We start from the raw sequence: 20,334 nt of genomic DNA, 5'->3' as shown, positions 1-20,334 counted from the left end.
ACGACACGATATGGGCACGAAAGGGCACGGCATGAGGCAAAAAAAAAAAATTTAAATAAGCCAAATGGCTTTTTTTTTTATCCTTATTCAATATTTTTTCGCATTTCATTTATCAGAAAAGAATTTAAACAACTAAGATATTTAATTTAAAAAAACAATATCTTAAAAAAATCATTTTTTCACCTTTAAAAAATTATCAATTTTTATTCGGTAAAAAATACAGTATTTGTTTTGTTTTTGTTAGTGAATAGGCTTTGGATCTTCGATTTGTAAATTTAATATTACAAGATAATAAGTAAAATTAAAAAAACTTATCAAAATATTTATGGTGCAAAAGTAATTTAATATGAAAGGAAATGTTCAAGAGTCGTATATTATTTACCCCAGATCTAACGAGAAATATGAAAAAAAGTAAACAAAACAAAAAAACAAAAAAGTGTTGGTTTATTAGACTAAGATTTGAACCTGGGTCCCTAGGTTCTATCATACACAAACATACACCACTATGCCACCAATTAACTTGTGTTGTAGATTTGAAAAATTAATATATAATATATAGCTCATAAAAATGAGACCATCAAGCAGTAGCCACACAATCGCAATGCAATCACAACGATCAATATCATTCAATGCGTTCATTTTGTTGTGCTTAGTGTTTTAATCATGGGATCCAATTTTTTCGTGCGTAGAATTTTGAAAGCTCTTTCATCGACACGCTGATTCATTGTTTGATTGAATTTTTTTTTACGTCCAATCAAGTATGTAGTGATAAGCATTTTACTTGATTATTGGCATGAATGATCTAATCCCTTCCACATAAAATTTAGATGGTTCTGATTTTCAAAAAATAGCTTAGCTGGCCCTCTAGTGGTACATTACAGGACTTTAATGCCTTTGGAAGCACTGAATGTGTTCCGATCACGTGGTTTTCGACATCCGATTATCACCTATTCGGGTGAGAATGATAAATTTGATAAGACGTTAAATCGTAACAGTTTAGATCGAACATTTGAAAAAATGAGTCTACAACTACCTTTCAAATTTATACATCGAACTCACTTGGTTCTAAACCAAAGTATTCTACTATAGTCTAATGTACGCTAGACACATGACCACGACACAATTATGACGATCCATGCCGTTCATTTTGTTGTTCTTGGTGTTTCAAACAATTTCACAATTTTTTTGGTCTATCGGACTTTGGAAGCCCCTTCATTGAGATTTTTTTTTTTTTGAAAATGTCACTGAATTACAAAAAACAGAAACTTACGAAGAATCCTTAAGTAAAATGGACTCTAACTCGGGCGGAATACAACCCGTAAAAGACAAGATCTTCCTATCTAGACAACTCGTTGCAATCCAGTGGGCAGCTTTGTTATAAACACGGCTGCACCAAACAAATTTCCACTTCCTACCAACAGACCAAGCTTTAATATCTTCAATGATTGCAGCAGCTTCCCAAATACACTTCGATTGAGAACTATTGACACAATCAACCAAATTCTTACAGTCAGACTCAAAAATAACTTCTGCAAAATTGTATTCCCTAGCCAAATCACAGGCAATCCGCAAAGCCCAAGCTTCAATAACAATAGCTGAAGAAACTTTAACGCGACCACATCTCCAAACTTGAGCTGATCCACCAAAATCTCTGACAATAACGCCAAAGGCAGCTAAGCTGCTGGAGGATTTGAGTGCTCCATCGCAATTCACTTTGAAAACAGATGGAGGCGGAGGAACCCACCTTCTCACCTGCATCGTCATACTAGAAACCTTTCTGACTTTACACAATATTGCATTAAGATAATCAGTATTAGCTTTTGTACCTTGATCAATCACCTCTTCCGGATTTGGACACTTCCCATTGAAGACAAAGTTATTCCGTGCTTTCCAAATTGACCAGCACAATTGGAAAATGACCCCTAAATCTTCCTTGCTGGTTTCCTTAGCCAGCTCCCCACAAATCAGGTCTTCGATCCAACGATCAGCTGCTGCAATTTCCAACTGGTTTACCCAATACATTTTCCCACTTCCAAACCATACTGCCCTACTCTAGGGGCAGTGGAAAAGCATGTGTTCAACGGATTCCGGAGCACTTTCGCAAATCGGGCATAGAGGATTAGAAGCACACTTTCTCTTAAAGAGGTTAACTTTACAAGCTACCCAATTTTTCACAACTTTCCACATAAACATAAGGACTTTAGGGGCAGTGGCTACACCCCAGAACTTGGCCCACATTGTTAAGGAAGGGACAAAGGAGCACGATGTGGAGATTCCACGCACAGGTTTCCTTACTTGTTGAGAGTAGCCTGACTTAACTGTGTAGTTTCCAGATTTTGTATGTCGCCATATGATCCTGTCCGAAGACTTAGATGAACTCACAGGAATCTTACATATGGCCTGCACCTCAATCTCTAAAACATTTTGTCTCAACTTCTCCAAATTCCATGAGTTGGTGGATTGGTCAATGAAATCCACTACTCGATAGTGCTCTTCATTTGTAGAGGTAGAAGGGGTAACTTTCTTCCCTATCAAATCAGGTACCCAAGCATCATCCCAGAAACGAATAAGCTCTCCAGAACCCACATTCCATTGGGTTCCTTTTTGGATTAGATGTTTTCCTTCCAGAAGGCTACACCAAATCCAAGATGGGGAAGACCCCCTAACTGCCTCCATGCACTCCTTGTTGGGGAAATACAGCCCTTTCAGAACCCTTGCCCCCAAAGCATTCGGGTCGTTAAGCAAACGCCAGTACTGTTTGGCTAACAAAGCAATGTTGAAGGATTCAAAATCTTTAAAAACCAAACCCCCCATACTCTTCTGTTCCGTTAATTTATGCCAAGCTCCCCAGTGGATTTTATTACCTCTCTCCCCTTTCCCCCACCAAAAGTTACTAACAATAGAGTTTAAGCATGCACAAATGGATAATGGTACTTTAAAACACATAAAAGTATAAAGAGGGATAGGCTGAAGTACCGACTTGATGAGAACTTCTTTGCCGGCCTGGTTGAGGTCCTTGTTACTCCAGCCTTGAGTCTTCTTCACAATTCTGTCCCTCAAATAGCCCATAGCTTCCTTCTTCGATCTTCCCCAAAAGGATGGCAGACCCAGATATTTTGAAGACCCTTTCATTTCTTCCATGCCCAGGATCCTTTTGATTTCCTCTTTGACATTCTCCTGAATATTAGGGGAAAAGACCACGCTGGATTTGTTCACGTTAAGTGCCAACCCTGATGCTTCACTATAACAAGTCATAAGCTCCATGAAGTTTGAACAGAAATTCGGCTTTGCCTCAAGAAACACCGAGGAATCATCAGCAAAAAGGAGATGAGAGATCACAGGGCATCTCTTCTTCATACGAATCCCTCCAAGGGTCTTACTTGCAATAGCCTTTTTCAGCAGAACAGAAAATACATCAGCCACCAGCAAAAACAAGTATGGAGACAAGGGGTCCCCTTGCCGAAGCCCCCTACCAGGGTTGACAACACACACCTGGCTGCCATTGGCATTGATAGAGTATTTTACCGAGCAAACACACTGCATAACCAAACCAATCCATCTTTTATCAAACCCCATCTTTTCCATAGTCTTGGAAAGGAAGTCCCAGCACACTCTATCATAAGCTTTATTCAGATCAAGCTTAATTGCTAATGAAGCCTTTAATCCTTTCTTCTTATGCTTGAGGAAGTGGAAGGCCTCATGCGCAATAATAATATTATCTTGAATCTGTCTCCCAGGGATAAAGGCCGATTGTTGCTCAGAAATGATACCACCAATAAAGGGTTGGAGTCGGTTAGCCAAGATTTTCGAGATGATCTTGTATATGAAACGACATAGGCTAATGGGGCGAAGCTGATTCATAGAGTCAGGGTTAGGAACTTTGGGGATAAGAGTCACATTAGTATGGTTCATTTCTCGTAGCAATACACCATCCCTAAAGAACTGGGCCACTGCTTTGTAAACATCCTCACCTACTATATCCCAGTATGTTTGAAAAAAGAGGCCAGGAAAACCATCCGACCCAGGGGCTTTTAACGAACCAAGTTGAAAAGCAACAACTTTCACTTCCTCATGAGAAATTCCCTTGACAAGATTGGTATTACATTCAGGGGATATCACTGGGTCAACAAGGCTGATGATGTCCTCAAGCTCTCGAGATGGGGGGGACTTATACAATTCTTGAAAATGCCCTTTGATAATGCCTGCAATCTCCTTATTATCTGCTCTCCAAACTCCTTCTGAGTCTTTTAACCGAGTAATCTGATTTCTTTGCCGTCGTTGGATAGTGGATAGATGGAAAAAACGGGAATTTCTATCCCCCAATTGAAGCCATTTGATACGGGAGCGTTGGTGCCAAAACATCGCATCTTTCTGCCATAAATCTTCTAATTCACGCAAAAGTGATTTTTCATGCACCATCCATTCCTTATTAAACCCCTGTCCCAGACGTTTTTGAATGTCCAGTAGCTGGTCTTTGATAGTAGCAATTTTGAGTCTCAAATTTCCAAATTTTGCACTACTCCACGTCTTAAGCTTCTCTTTGCATCCCTTCAGTTTGTGGCAAACACCATACATCTCAGACCCAACACACTTTTCCTGCCAAGAACCTGTAACAACTTCTCTACATTCCTCATCCGTAACCCAGAAAGACTCGAACTTGAAAGGTTTTCCCACCCTATTTAGCGGAGCACAAGTATTCAAAATTAGCGGGTTATGATCAGAGCCAATTGCTGCTTCCACAAACACCATAGCTTGTTCGTGGACCTCCCTCCATGCAGAATTGGCAAAAGCCATATCTATCCGTTCCATAATAAAAGAATCCTCTCTTCTATTGTTACGCCATGTGAACTTGGGCCCCTTGAATTCCAAATCCACTAGGCCGCACTCACTAATCATCTCATGAAACCCTGTGAGAGAATTTTGACTAGGAGCAACTCCTCCCAGCTTGTCCTCTGCAGTCATTACTTGGTTGAAATCCCCCATACAAAGCCATGGGAGCCTCTCTGAATACGCTATACTACGGATCATATTCCAAACCGGAGCACGACCTGATCTTTCTGGGCATCCATAAATGAACGTAGCTGCCCACCTAGAGCTATCCTTCAGGTCAGTAATGATAACATGGATAAAGTTTTTTGAAGCCCCATCAACCTCTAAATCCATCTCTTTATTCCACCACAGGGCTAACCCCCCTGCAAACCCAATAGGATCAACATAAAAACCAAAAGCAAAACCTAGCTTACGGCGGATGGTCTCCATCTTGACCTTATTGTTCTTTGACTCCATCAGGAAGACAATGGAGGGGCGATTTTTGCAAACTAAATCACCTAAAGCCTGGCTTGTCAAGGTACGCCCAATTCCTTGACAGTTCCAGGTTAGGATCAGCATTGAGACGGTGGCTGTTTCGGGCCAGCCACACGCCCTTTATCATCTGCTGCAAGAGACATTCCCATTGGAGCCACAGCCAATTCCAACCCATTGCAATCATAGCTTTGCTGAATCTGAACCTCACACATACCCTGCTCCATGTTGGTGTTATTACCAGGGGAGCCATTGCCCTTAGAAGGAGATTTGGGACTTTGTCTCCCCTTTAAAATTCTGCGAGTCGCGCGAGAAGGTTTTGATTGGGCTTTGGGAGAGGGAATTTCCGGGGTACACAGATGGAGGATTTTGGACTTCCCCTGTTCCTCCTGGTCCTCAGTAGCTTTCCTTTTAATGGTTAGGGTTTGAAAGACAGTGGCTAGGGCAATATCTGGAAATTTTGGGGAGGAGGGTTTCTCGATTTGGGGGAGAGAAATATTGGGGTCGGGGTGATAAAGATCAAGAGCTTTGGCGATCTCTTTGGGTTTAGAAGGTGGGGTTGAGTCTGCACAATTATAAACTTGGGTTTCAGAGGTTTGAGGAGAAAAAGGTGGGCTATTGGGGGTAGATTTAGGGCTCTCTGAGGGTTCAGTGACAAAATATATTGGGCTATGGTCAGGAATCTGAAGGGTATTTTGGTTTGGGCCACGAGGTAATAAAGAAGGTATAACAATGATAGGAGGAGCATGGGGGATAGGAGGATCCGGCCCAGATTCATTAATTGGATATTATGTACAATCAGGTATATCACGATAATCAATTTATTTTATTTTTGGCACGAATGATATAATATCTCCTACCTAAAAGTTAGACGATTCCGATTTTCAAAAAATAGTTTAGGCAGCCATCGAATGATGCATTGTAGGACTTTATGAGAATTTTCCGTTGTTTGGCACATATGGATCATGGTGTGACAATGCACATGATCACACTCACTTGGTATACACACGTGAAAAAAACCCAATATATTTCTCTTTCCCACCAACTCTCATTCCCTATCTCCTCATTTCTACAAGCCGCCGACTTCAGACTTCTCCTCCATGGCGATTTCGCGATTTTCCTGAGACCAAGGGTGAGTCTCTTTTTCTCCATCCCTCTCTCTCTCTCTCAGTCTTTCTCTTCTTCAAGACTTCATTTGTTCATCATCTTCTTCATTACGTTTTGTTTGTAGTTTGTACACCGTTAACCGCGAACCACCATGCACCCCCGCAAACCGTTGACAACTGCAGGTGAGTCTCTCTCTCTCTCTCTCTGTTTGTGTCAGATTACAGACCGTAATCACCGTATTGTATCCTAATCACCATTATCACCGTATTGAAGCTTCAAACGAGGGCTTTTGCCTTTTGGTCGAAATATTACAAGAGGTCAAGACCTGTTAGGGCTTTTGATTTCAGGCAAGTTAGGGCTTCTATTGAACCACTGTGAGTTTTCTCTCTTTTTCTCCAAATTAGGGCTCTTGTTCAAGTAAGGGCTCTTGTTCAATTTGAAATGGAATTGTATGAATAGGTTTGGTAGCTTCTGTTATTAGGTTCAGTGTATTTCCAAAGATTATTATCTCTAATTTTCATTTTTTTGTTGTGGTTTAGAATTTATCTTTTTATGTTCACCTTCCGCTTCTGTACCTTGCAGAACGCTAATTTTCTAGTGTCTCCTAACGTTCTATAATGAGGTGCACGAATGAATTGGTTAGAGACCAGATAAGATCACGGTTTTAAGGAAAAATGAGATCGTAACTACTGTATTAATCACGTTTTTGGATGAAAATTCTGGATGAAAATTGGTTGGCGATGTGCCGGCACAGGCACGACATGACTTGACTTAAAATGGCACGGCCTGACTAAGTAAACGGGCCGGCACGGTTTGACACGATTGAAAACAACACGGCACAACACGATTTAAGAAAACGGGCCGGCACGGCACTACACGGCACGATTTAAGTAAATGGGCCGGCACAACACGACATGATTGACAAACGGCACGACACGGCACGATTTGAGTAAATACTGTAAACAGGCCGGCACGGCACGACACGAAGCACGGTTAGCATGAAGTTAAACGGGCCGGGCTGGGCCGGCACGACACGACACTTTTGACACCTTTATGTGCAAGTCTAAAAGCATCACAAAATCCAATAGTGCAACACAACCCCCAATAATCACGAAACCCAAACAAATGCCTTTACCTACTATAAAAACCATTATTATCAGTTCAATCGTACTCTTTCAATTTTCGTCAAATCCTTCGTTCTACCCTATGAAGCACGGGTACTTCGAAAATGTCGCCGTACCCGTACCCGTACCCGTACCGGGTACTGGTACGGCGTGGGTACGGCAAGGGTACGTTTTAGCCCAAAATGAAATTTTTTCAAAATTTCTGGGATTTTTTTGTAAATAATTATAAAATGTGGGCTTATTGTGTAATTTATTTGTCATTTATGAACACCCCTCTCTCTCTTTGTCCATCTCTCTCTTCGTCTCTCTCTGTATATTTTTTTTATCGATCGGAATAGTCTCTCTCTTTGTATATATGTACAAATGTATGCATGTGTAATGTATATGTATATATGTATCTGAAATTCTGAATACTAATAGATATGCATATTTGTACTGATTTTGCTTTTTGTTGGTAAAATGGGTTTATATTTCATTTTATGCAATAAAAAATAGAAAAACATTATATATATATATATATATATATGCCGTACCCCCGCCGTACCCTTACCCTACTTTTTTGGGGTTTTGCCGTTTCCCGTACCCGTACCCGTACCCGTACCCGTACCCGTATCCGTATCCGTACCCGTACCGCGTACCGGTACCCGTGCTCCATAGGTTCTACCTTGTCCTCAACCTTCATCTTCACTCACCAAATACTGGAGTTCAAGGAGTCAAGGAGTGACGAGGGATTCATGATCAAAATAATTGGGATTTGCAGAGAGATTGATTTGTTGGTGGTCGGCAATCAGAGAGAGAGAGAGAGAGATCGATTGGAGTGTTCGGTGCCTAACTTACTGAAGGGAAAATATGTAATTTCATTAATACCGTGAACATAGTTACCCTTTCCCCCATTTTTGGATAGATGATGGGGTGTAAGTGATAAAGAGTGATAGATGAGGGGATGGGTGTAAGTGATTTTTACCCGTTAAAATATTACTAGTACTAGGTAGTGGTACATATACACGTGCGTATAGGCAAATGATATTGTGTCGCCTACCTAAAAGGGAGCACCGGTTATGCCTCCCAAAGATTTTTTGTTATGCTTTCAAGTGGTTATGTTACGCCATTTTTCTAATAATGGCATAACAATGACCAGTGTTCTAAATGACGGCCACCCAGGCTGCCTAGGCGCTTGGAGGTACCCTGCCGCGACGCCAATAGCCCTTGGCGTTTGATTTGGCGCCCAGGGAGGTTTGGCAGTGTTTGGTGGCCGCCAAGGCGGGCTTGGCGTTTTGGCGGCTTCGTTGGCGTCTTTGGAGGCCTAAAAATATATATATACATAAAAAAGCGAAGCCCTACTACTTATTGTCTTATTTAACTTATTTGCTAGTTGCTACTACTTAATATCATTTGGGTTTATACTTTGAAGTTTGAACTTGCATTATGGATACATGGAATATAGTTTGATTGGATAATGGTTTGTTAAAAGAAATAAAAAATAAAAAAATCCGCCGAATTGCTTGGCGCTGCCTAGGCGGCTTGGCGCTTGGAGTTGGGTCTCCGCCCTACTATTGCCAAGCGCCATTTAGAACATTGACAATGACATAACACTTGTTATGCCATTTTTTAAAAGTATTATGCTTTCGAGTGTTTTTTATGCCATTTTTTAAAAAGTGTTATTACCTTATAGGCTTATATAATAATAATAATAAATATTATGTCATTTTAAAAAGAGTTTTTTATGAAAACATCCCTCGAACTATCACAACTTTTTTTTACTTCGTCCTTGAACTATCAAAATCTCCTACTTTATCCTCAAACTATCCAAAGCCCTCCTATTTCGTCCTCCCCCTAATGCCATCCACTATTCTAGACGGCAAAAAACAGCATGTGCTGCGCATGTGGGAGTTTGAAGGGCAAAAATGGGTTTTAACTTCTTTTCACTTTCATTCTGGCACCAAACCGCTTTTAATCACACATCCTAGCCCCTTAATGCCCATTTTCAAAACCACTTTTAGTCCATTATGAGTGTTGGTTTTGCAATCCTAAACATTTTTTTGGCTTTACAAGGAGAAAAAATAAGGGATAGATGGAGTATTAGGTTTTGGACTTCCAGATTTCATTTTGTTACCCTTGCTACTACTTGTGGCCATTGCTAGAAGGCCTTACGCATGCATCGGTTATTTTTAACCTCCATTAGCCAAAGATAATAGAGGCAAAAAAAAAATTAAAAAAATTCTAAACTAAGATTCAGATGGATCTCTGTCCTAATTATATTTCTGTGGTTTCTTCCTCATACTTCAATTTTGGGAGTAATAGATATGAAATACCAATTGTGCCCTTCAAAAAGCTCATGTGCACAACATGTGCTGTGTTTTTTGGATGGCATACATGGACGGCATGAGGGGGAGGACGAAATAGGAGGGTTTTGGAATTTGGATTGTTCGAGGACGAAGTAGGAGATTTTGATAGTTCGAGGACGAAGTAAAAAAAGTGGTGATTGATAGTTCGAGGGATGTTTTCATAAAAAACTCTTTTAAAAAATGATCCACAATGGCATAACATGTTATGCCATTTTGTGGTTTGTTGGAGTACCATTTATAACCGGTGTCCATGGTAGGGGACACCATAGCATTATCTGTGCGTATATATTGACGGAGGCCCAACATCTTCATGTATTGCTTCAGATTTTGTCCTGGATAATCGGAAACAATGAACACAGAAGCAGGTAAAACCCCCAAAAAGCAAACTAATTGAAGTACTCGACCCTTTCAATTGTGATTGCTCATCACTTTCTATCCAATTTGCAGTGATTGAGTTCCTTGGTTGCGTCCCTTTGCTTCAGAGACTTCCAAGCTCGTCACTCCACAAAATCGCCCAAGTCGTCAGCGTCAAACACTACGGTGATTTTCGGTTCTCGATTTCGACTTCAATTCTATTTGGAATTCCTTTAATTCGTTATTTTGAATTTGTATTGTTGAATTGTATTTGGTGAAGATCAAGGGGACTATGTTGTTCGCGAAGGGGAGTCTGGAGATGGTGTTTATTTCATTTGGGATGGGCTGGTAAACTTGCCTTTGAATGTAATGCTTACATACCTCAAATATATATATGAGGCAGTTCCGTGAACACTTATTTTGATACTTTAAAGAACACTTTTTGAATTTTAGAGTCCCAGCAAATGATCAGAGCAGTTCAATTTGTTTAAAACATGTTCTCTTAAGAAATGAGTTCTGCGGATGTTAATAGTGCCTTGATCGATTCATTCATTTTATCCTGTCAATATTAGGGATAAATACTGATCAAGCCCGTACCAATATCCAAATGAGCTGAATTTTTTTTTTTTTTGAAATATCTTAAAAACATGTGCTAAACAGATTGAATGGCTTTGCTGGGACTCTAAAAACAAAAAGTGTTATTTTAAGTGTTATATATATCTATATATATTAGTATTTTTTGATCAGAGTATCGTTATTATTTTCATTATGATTTTTAGGAAATGATTTCCGCACTCCATTTTCTGATTAATGCACTCCACTTCTTGTCTTATAGTGTAAAAATTCCACATAAAGGTTTCACTAAAGCACAAGAAATGGAGTGCACTCATCAAACAAGGGAGTGTGAAGATCATTATGATTTTCATATATGTATCAGTATGTATGTATGTATAGATATAAAAATGATTTTAACTAGCCTTTTTTTATAAATGCATTTCAGTATTTGTTTTTAGCATATCATTTCGCTAATTTTCAAGGTACACTATGCGACAAATTTATAATTTTGAAGTGCGTATATAGGAAAGTGGTTCTTAAGAATCATTTCTTGTGTACAATACATACATATATGCATATACTTTTCTACACGTATTTGCATGATTGCATATGAATTCTCAGGCTGAAGTGAGCGGCCATGCAGATGATGAATGTCGTCCTGAATTCCAGTTGAAACGCTATGATTATTTCGGCCATGGTGAGTAGCTGATTATGATTATGATGCATTTTGTTTTTTGCTTTCTATAGGCATTTCCATTTCAGAATGTCCTTTCTTATTAGTTGCCCGAAGAATTATTTCCCTTTATATATGGGCATTTGATATTATCGGTATTTTTGTTGAAATTTCTTATATGACATTACTAAGAAGCACCAATACTTCAAGATAGGTATCGTACACATAACGATATGCACGCGATATGGCTGAGTATGTATCCGATGCACCAAATGAGTATCCAATAATGTTTTTTTAAAACTTTTTTGAATTTAGGATACGGCTAGGATACATGGGATAAGGGAAGGATATGGTAGGGACAGGCGAGACTCCACTTTTTGCTTTTATTTGTTATACATGTAACTCTAGTACGTGATGAAGTTGTGATCTATTCTTGGTTGTTGGTTGCTTTCACATTCCATCCTAATGTTTTGATTGCTTGTACTGTATTGAATGTTCAAGTGTAAAAACAAAATGAATTTATCCTCACATTTAGTTATATTTCCTGTGAATAATGAATTGGGTAATTTGCACTTACACCCTCTGTACTATCACCGATTTGAAGAAACACTCCTTGTACTTTAAATTTAAGCACTTACACCCCCTGTATTTTTACATATAAGGGGTGTGTTGGAAATTATCCCACATCAGTTAATTATCTCCTCCAAAACTAGTATTATGAGCCTGGGCGGCCTCTCCACTCATTACCAATTGGTTTGGAGTTGGATGTTTTAACATGGTATCAGAGCTAGGGTTTCGGAGAATTTGTTCCCCCTTGTTTGTGCCATAAGTGCACCTTTGTTTGTTGTGATCCAAGTGTTATGGACCGTTTGTTTACCTCTCCACATGCGAGTCAGGGGTCACACGTGAGGGGGAGTGTTAGAAATTGTCCTACATAGGTTAATTATATCCTTCAAAACTAGTACATGAGCTTGAGTGGATGCTTTAACAGGGTGTAAGTGCTTAAATTTGAAGTACAAGGGGTGTATCTTCAAATCGGTGATAGTGCAAGGGGTATAAGAGCAAATTTCCCTAATGAATTACCAAAATTCCTAAAAATAGTATTTGTTACAGCTTTATCCTGGCCGTATCCATATCCATAGCTGTATCCTACTTTTTTAAGTTTTGTCGTGTCGTATCAAACCTGTATCCCATATCAATATCCGTGCTTCCTAGTCTGACATTCTTTTGGAATTTCCAAGTCAGTAAGTCCAATAACTTGTATTTTGGTGGCTGTAGTTTTAGGGCGTGTTTGATAGCCAGATTCAGGGATGGGATAGGATTACGAAGGTGGAGAGGCACTCAAGAACCTTGTTTGTTTTGATTTTGGTAGGCCGGATTGCAAATCCGAAGGGATTGTGAAACCCCCCATTTCACCGGATTAGCCATCCCATGGGGGGGGCGTTACTAACAATCCTGTCCCCATGGGATTGAATGTGGAAGACCTCCCTTTTTAGCTATTGACACAATTACCCCCATTGCATATACACCATTTCACCAGAACAAGCTCACCGGAAAAATCTGAATAAGGTCTCTGGGCTTACCGGAAAAATCAGAACAAGTTCTCCGCCAACCTTCCTCCAGCGATTCCAGCTACTTCGACTCCGGCAGCCATGACTCTCTCTCTCTCTCTCTCAACCTGTCGTCTTCATTTTTGGGTTTCCAGACGGTGGGTTTTGTGGGAGAAAGTGATTGTATATGGGTTTTGTTGTTTTTTGGTTTTCAATAATTGGGGAGAGAGACAGGATAATGGGTGAGAGAGAGATAATGGTTTTTGTTATTATTAGTAATTGCATATTTCTCAAGTCAAAATTGTAAATGGTGTTCTAATTGTAAGGGTAAAATTGGAAACACAAATTTTAATCCCATCCTATTCTAACCGAAACAAACATGTTATTAACAATCCCATGATTTAATCCTATGCCAAACAAACATGAATAAAAGATTCATCTCCTCATTATCAATCCCACCTCATTACCAATCCCAATCCTAATCCCATCACATTACGAATCCCCCCAAATTAAAATCTGCTATCAAACACGCCCTTAGTTTACAAGGTCATGGTTTTAGCATTGGTCCAATAGGTCAATAAGTGCCATTTGTTGTGCCCACGGTGTGGCATCGTCTTGTGTCCTCGGGTTTCTGGCAGAATTCTATCAACTTAACACAACCACTTTTTTTTTTGCTTTGTTATCATGTTGTGTTGTGGGTTCGTATCCGGTTTGTATCATATAGATGTGTCATCTCAAATATTCAACGCTGCTGCCTAGTAAAATACCAAGTGTATGGAGAGATTTAAGTTCCCACCTCCCATCAGTTAAGCTTTGTCCTCTGCAAGATGGAAGTATTCATAGATATGTGTAATTTAAGCTCATTTCTTATTATCTTGATTTCAAATTTCTTGAAGTGTTTTTTAAGTTGTACTTTGTTTACTTAGTGGACTCTAAGATAGTAAAGAAAATGATCAGATTAACCTGAGACCTGAAACAAGATGAGTTTCTAATTTCATATGATTTAGCTGAAGGGTCAAACATTGAAGTTTGTAAGTAAGCCTCTACAGATGGGTTAGACTTAGACATATCAAACAAACTTCGCATGCAGTTCCAGTCGTGTTAATGTGTTGAGTGCAAAATTCCCTCCTCTAGTTGTGGATTGAATTGAGCAAATTCATATTACATAAATTTTGTTATACTAGTGGTTTTGGCATGTGCGTTGCACGTGGCATGTACTTTTAGCCTTCTGTTGACATTTTTATTTTGTTTGGAGCAGCACCTCTAACACTTGTAAAAATGGTTTCAACACTTAAAAAAAAAAAAGGTTCTAGCAATGAACTACCACTTTCAGGAAGTAAAGATCATAGAAGTTGTAGTAGCAGTTCCAAGCAGTTGCAGAAAACAAATTCAGCAAATGAAGAACTTTTTCATAATTAAAAATGCAGGATTGATACCACAACAGTGTCATGGCAGAAAATGATACCACATTAGTCCCCTAGAATTGACGCCAGATGTAGTTCCGTAGCAAAAACCCAATATTGTTCCAGGGGAAAAAACTCCTAGCAAAAATGTTCAAGGAGAAAAATGTACATCACAGCGACAATTCCTTGAAACCCTACTTCGCTAGCTATTTCTCGTTTTCCTTAAGTTTTCTTCCCTCAAACCTCAATCCTGACTTCATTCTATCCTCTGTCATTGAAAAAGTTGGATCCCCCCACAACCAAAAAAAACAAGGAAAAAAAGGAAAGGAAAACAAAAGCAAAATCAAACGAAGCAAAATTTCACATAAATTTATGTAGGAAACAGATATCATCATGAGAATGAGATAACTCTGAGTCATTGTGAAATCTGTTGGGCAAACCATACAAAGTAAACTGGTAGACAACAACGTAAAAGGAAAGGGATGCACATACGGAGAAAGAGGGGATAGTTTGGATTTTCAAGCAGGCAAGCATTTTTTTGGATGCCAAATGCCACTTTGCCAGAGAAAGAGGGGATAGTTTGGTACCTCTCCTTCGCCATATACACCCAATACTTAGAATAGAATAGTAACTGCAATGAGAACATTTAAAATGAAAGAAAATGAGGTGCATGGAAACAGGAAGTCATGGATCAGCAATGACAATTGAAGAAGTTGGTGATGTTTGGGACCTCTGGGTTGTAAAGAGGCTTGGAGAGGCACAAGCTTGTTTGGGACCTTTGGGTTGTAAAGAGGCTTGGAGAGGCACAAGCCTTTTTGCATTCCGAACATCACTTCAAAGCTATCAAGCACTGGCAATCCTAGCTGCTTGCCGAATCCATGTCGAACACTCTAGGGACACAAGACACGCCGGAGACATGTATGGGACACTCTTCGTGTTGCGTCCAATGGTATGGACCGCAACATGAGAGGAATCAATATATGACATTGGAAGCTTATTTCGGGGGTATAATATTCCAAAAATATGAGGAAAAAAGCAATAATAGATAATTAAGATCAAATTAAACCATTGTTCAACTTTAGAATATTTAAATTGCAACCAATAAGAATTGTAAAATACTATTAGTTTTGGTTATTTCCAAATGGAGTGTTCATATCACTAATACCTAAATATCTATCCTTCTCCATATGCACTATTTGCTGCTTTCCCCGTCGTGTCTGTGTCCCCATTTATTTAGAATTGTTGTGTCCTGTATTCGAGTCTTGTGAGTATTTAAGTCCGTGTCCATATCAGCTTGGAATTTACCTGGGGTCTTAAGGCATCTTAGCTAGACTTGCTTACATGTATGCATCTGTAGCTAGTGGGCGGACCGTAATCTATTTATTAGCAAAGCCAAGTGGTAAACATTTTCATTAACTCCAGTTACTCCACAATATGTGAAGTGGTAGAACAATTTTAAAATTACACCTACTGACATAAGGCTTTCCCTATGGTAGAGTTCATCCAAGAATAGGCAATTGCTATTTTCTTAAGTCCCCACTACAAAAATTCTTAAAAAAATAAAGCAAACTTGAAACATTACTGAAGTTTCGGCATTAGTAGACTTGACATATCTTAATATCTGCTTGAAAGCAACATGTGTAAGTGCAGATATGTTTGCAGAATTCCAAATCCTCGGCAGTTTTAAATAATTTCGTGGGCTTGGTGGAACAGAGGGCCTTTGCGGTACCACAAATGAAATGTAAGGAAAATTTTGAAATGTAACACCTTTTACTGCACTTACCAATGGGTTGCGACTTAGTTTGGTGGCCTTCCGGATGGCAATTTGGCAATGTCATTTGTGTTTGTCCAACAGAGAAATCCCAACCATGACTGATGTTTTGAGATGTGTCATGGGTGTTGCGTTTCCACTTCCTATTTAGCAACGTGTTTGAGTATATCTTCTCTCTGTTCAGTAGTAAACCTAGCATATTGTTTCCTTCGTAAATGTGTCACTTAACAATTTCATCTGCTCTAAGCCATTCCAAACTCCTATTTTTTTTCCATCAACTTCTAGCACAAAATGTGAACTTTGGAGGTAGCTGTATTGAGTCTATTGACAATCCCTCTTATAAGCACGATAACTTTTATTAGAACTCCTAAGGGGTTGAAAATGCACAGATCATCCATCGAGTCCAGGGGAAATTGGGTTAAACACTGACACAGCCTGCATAACTGATGGGTAAATTATGTAAACCAGTATAAGAACCCCAAAAACAGAAACTACATCAACCAAAATTTATTGCAAAGGTCAAGATATAGTCATGGGTGCAAGTTGGGCTATAAATTGTCACCATAATATTACGTTTAAGGAGAAAGTAAAAAGAGAATGTAATTGACAAAGACTATTGGGAGTTAGGACATGAAGTCCCTGTACAACAATTAAAAACGACATTTAAGACATGGATATCATACTTTTAGGCATTTTGGAAAAGGATTTCTGAAAATCAGGTTGTTTTGCCAATCAAATGATTGGAAAATCACGAGAGAGTAAGATGACTATAAGCACAGAATCCAATAGATGCCATGGATGCATCAATCTTGGGAGCCCGATGCTGAATGCACTGTATTGTGAGGTCTAACAATGTCTTCATAGTCACTTCTGAAAGTCCAAAAACCGTATTCCGTGTAAAATTACATCTCATTCCATTTTCCGTTAGGAAGGGGAGGCCCTTGTATTTAGAGGGTTATAGTGAACCCCTTGGAATAAAAAAATGTGCTAAAAATTTGTGTATTTTTAGTACAATTTAATTGTTCTTTAACATTAGCATTGAATGATTCATCGGTAGTCAAAGTAAATGAAAAGCCATTAAAGTTTGTAAATTAGTACATAATATAGCTCAACAAACCATAGAAATTGGCACAATAAATTTACAACCAAAATAAATACTAAGTTTATTTCATAGAGAGATTTGTATACAAAAGCGTTCTTTACGTTTTTTGTCACCGTTGAACAATCATTCTGGATCCGGCCCTGCCGTCAGGACAACCAAAATAAATAATTAGTTTATTTCATATAGAGCTTTGTATACAAAAGCGTTCTTTACGTTTTTTGTCACCATTGAACAATCATTCTGGAGCTGGCCCTGCCGTTAGGACTTGATATTTGATATATGTTGCAAAGTATTACGTATGGCTTTTCTTTACCCATAGGTAAATGATTGAAATAGTTAAGCCTGGAAGAACTTAGGAAAAAGAAGGATGGAAAATCCCAACCTGTAACATGAGCAGTTTCGTAATGCAGGTGTGCTTGGAATAAAATGGATCGAGTGCTTTTTATCTGCTCTCTACTTGGGCCATATGAAGCGTTTCAAACCACCCAAATATGGAAGCGTTGAGAAAATAATCGCTAATACTTGCAAGTATTTTGAACTTCTCGGATTTAATCAAGGAAAAGAGGGAGGAATGTAACTCTATTATGATTTTCTTTTATATATGGCCTAACAATTTACTCCATCCATGCAACCTCGGCTCAGGAGTTTAGAAACAGTGTTTCCAACTAATTGCTCAATAAAGTATCACATGGGAATTTAAAACTTGGACAGTGGTTCTCAGAACCTTTATTCGTACCTATAGTATATAACTGATAAGAGAAAGTTCCGTTCACATTCGCTACAATAGTCAATTATGATAATCTGGGCATACTGAGGATGAAAAATAACGTCCTAAGAATCCTTCTGAAATTGCCAATGGAGCCTCTTCATTCTACAAACACTAAAACACCAGGTATAGTTTTATTTCTTAAAAGCACTTGGAGAAACTAATGTAGGAAAGATGCACCACTCCATAACAAAGTCATTTGAGTAAAAGAGTGGTGATAAAGCCACGATGCTTTTTTTTAGTGACACGACATGTTTTGCTTATTGACTCATTTACCCATGCCAACAAAGCAAACTTTTCTCCTCCCTCATCTCCTCTCTCTCTTCCAAATTTGTTTGTCAAAACTCAAACAGAACAAATCATGTCCTTTTATCTCCCTGCTTTCCTTCGCTTTCGCCTTCACCGTCAACACAATGGGCCCATATCCTCTCCCCCTCCACCGTTCCATTCTTCTCTCTTTTTTTTAAGCAGAGAAGAAAGCAAAAAAATTCCTTGATCCATTCAATCTCCTTTCGTAATTGAATGATGTCCCTCTCCCGAATCCACGTATACAGATTATAGATACCGGAAAGAAGTACGATACAAATTTTTTTTTTTTTTTTTGGGGGGGGGGGGGGGGGGGGGGGGGGGTAAGTTAAAAAAAATGCAATGAGCCATCTCTCTGTGTCTCCACTCTCCATATATGATGTTGGAGAAAGATGGCCTTATTCCCCATTCATGTGACAACAACCTAGCGTACTATAGAAATTAATTGATGACTATGGTTGTGTTGCTCAATTTCAATTTGATAAACGAAAGTTATCATCGTCATCATCGCCAAAGAAGAAGGCATTGATCCGATCTGCGGACGCAAACCCATTGGCCTTGCTCTGTTCGGTTGTCAAAGATTGAGAAGCACCGATTGGAAATTTCACAAGTGAAAAAAGAGTACTAGTGATTGGAATGGGAGAGTAGAAAACGAGCAAATGATCAGAGAGTGGGAGAAGTAGGAGGGAAGGCATGAGTGTGTGAGAGAGATGAGAGAGAAGGACTAAGGGTACAATTGTAACACAACAAGACACTGTCGTGGCACTAAAAGAAGTGTTCGTGGCAGTATCACCATCCTGAGTAAAATAGTAGGGGAAGATAATTTATTAATATCGTAACATTTGATGTGGTATGAATCCATTGAATTCTCTAGCTTTTCCCTACACCATTAGAAACTTATCTTGTCTCTATGATTTAAACAGGCAATATACTTTTTGAATTTGAAACTATGACCCCCATTGAGGGTTTAGAAGATTTCTACTTCTAGAATAGGAGGAAATGTATAAAGTTACCATCATGGAAAAAGGCAAATGCAAAACTCAATTTGCTATTACTAATTTTAATTTCTAAGTATCTCTTCAACAATATGCTTTCTTAATAAAAATTTGGAAAAAAGAACCATGGAATTATGGGTTTGGGAAGACTGGATTCGGAAAGTCCAATAGAAAGATGAAACCCTCATGTACATGTAGTTGAGTAGATGTGTTTCACAGCCTAATACAACCCATAAGGACACAAATTGTATTGTTGGACTATACGTTCGACCATAGTGAAGCATACAAAGAGAATGACAACAATAAGCATAGTTGTGAGTGTCATTTTACCATAAAACTCTTCTGGTGATGAAATTCTCCCATCATCCTTAAACCCTTTTCTCTCTCAATATACAAACACCCATGAGAACCTTTATAAAGTCGTATATGAACTTATATGGGTAATTATACAAGAACATAACACGAAAAAGGCCCACAACTGCAAAAAAAGATACTAAAATTGATGCATACCTGTTTCACAGAAAGAAAATTCAAGCACAAAACCAAAGAAGCTATCAATGCCAATCAACTTCTGATCCCTTCACGGAAAGGTCAAATGATTGAAGATCCAGGCGACTACATTTCAGTTGGAATAAATTCGTTGGTTTGAGACTATCTTTAATTAGGAATGAGAACATACCTTCGGACATTTGAAGGGAATTTTTGGGATTCCTTATGTTTGCACGAGGGATATGGAGCCTTCATTAGGTAACTGTCGGAAAATGCAAAAATAAAGTGATGATGACATTGAGTAATCATTGGGTCATTGTATCAAACAGTTGGTATGCAAATCACATATGAGAATTGTGTTCACAATGTATGTGAGGAATTAAGCAGTTAGTATGCAAATCACATATGAGAACTTTGTTCACAAGGTATGTGTGAGGAATATGTTATCTTCCTCAGGAAACAGTTTGAAAACATACATATGAGAAAACATTAA

The 20,334-nt window shown here is 38.8% G+C and overlaps 1 protein-coding gene across 5 annotated transcripts in view; it reads left to right on the top strand.

Moving 5' to 3' along the window:
* The first annotated feature begins 6,332 nt into the window (after positions 1–6,332).
* LOC131315109 (acyl-CoA hydrolase 2) overlaps positions 6,333–20,334 on the top strand; it is a 34,055-nt gene continuing 20,053 nt past the window's right edge. Inside the window, exons 1-7 of one of the 5 annotated variants that reach the window (XM_058344180.1) lie at positions 6,333–6,433; positions 6,533–6,590; positions 6,682–6,755; positions 10,202–10,242; positions 10,325–10,417; positions 10,512–10,579; positions 11,408–11,483. In XM_058344180.1, coding sequence (XP_058200163.1) covers positions 10,227–10,242; positions 10,325–10,417; positions 10,512–10,579; positions 11,408–11,483 — 253 coding nt within the window. In that variant the 5' untranslated portion in view covers positions 6,333–6,433; positions 6,533–6,590; positions 6,682–6,755; positions 10,202–10,226. Of the gene's footprint in view, positions 6,434–6,532; positions 6,591–6,681; positions 6,783–10,083; positions 10,243–10,324; positions 10,418–10,511; positions 10,580–11,407; positions 11,484–20,334 lie in introns of those variants that run through there. The other 4 variants (XM_058344178.1, XR_009196603.1, XM_058344181.1 and 1 more) reach the window with 4 other exon arrangements.

The sequence above is a fragment of the Rhododendron vialii genome, chromosome 13a (assembly GCF_030253575.1).
Source record: "Rhododendron vialii isolate Sample 1 chromosome 13a, ASM3025357v1".
NCBI lineage: Eukaryota > Viridiplantae > Streptophyta > Magnoliopsida > Ericales > Ericaceae > Rhododendron > Rhododendron vialii.
This window is presented reverse-complemented; position numbering and strand designations above follow the sequence as displayed.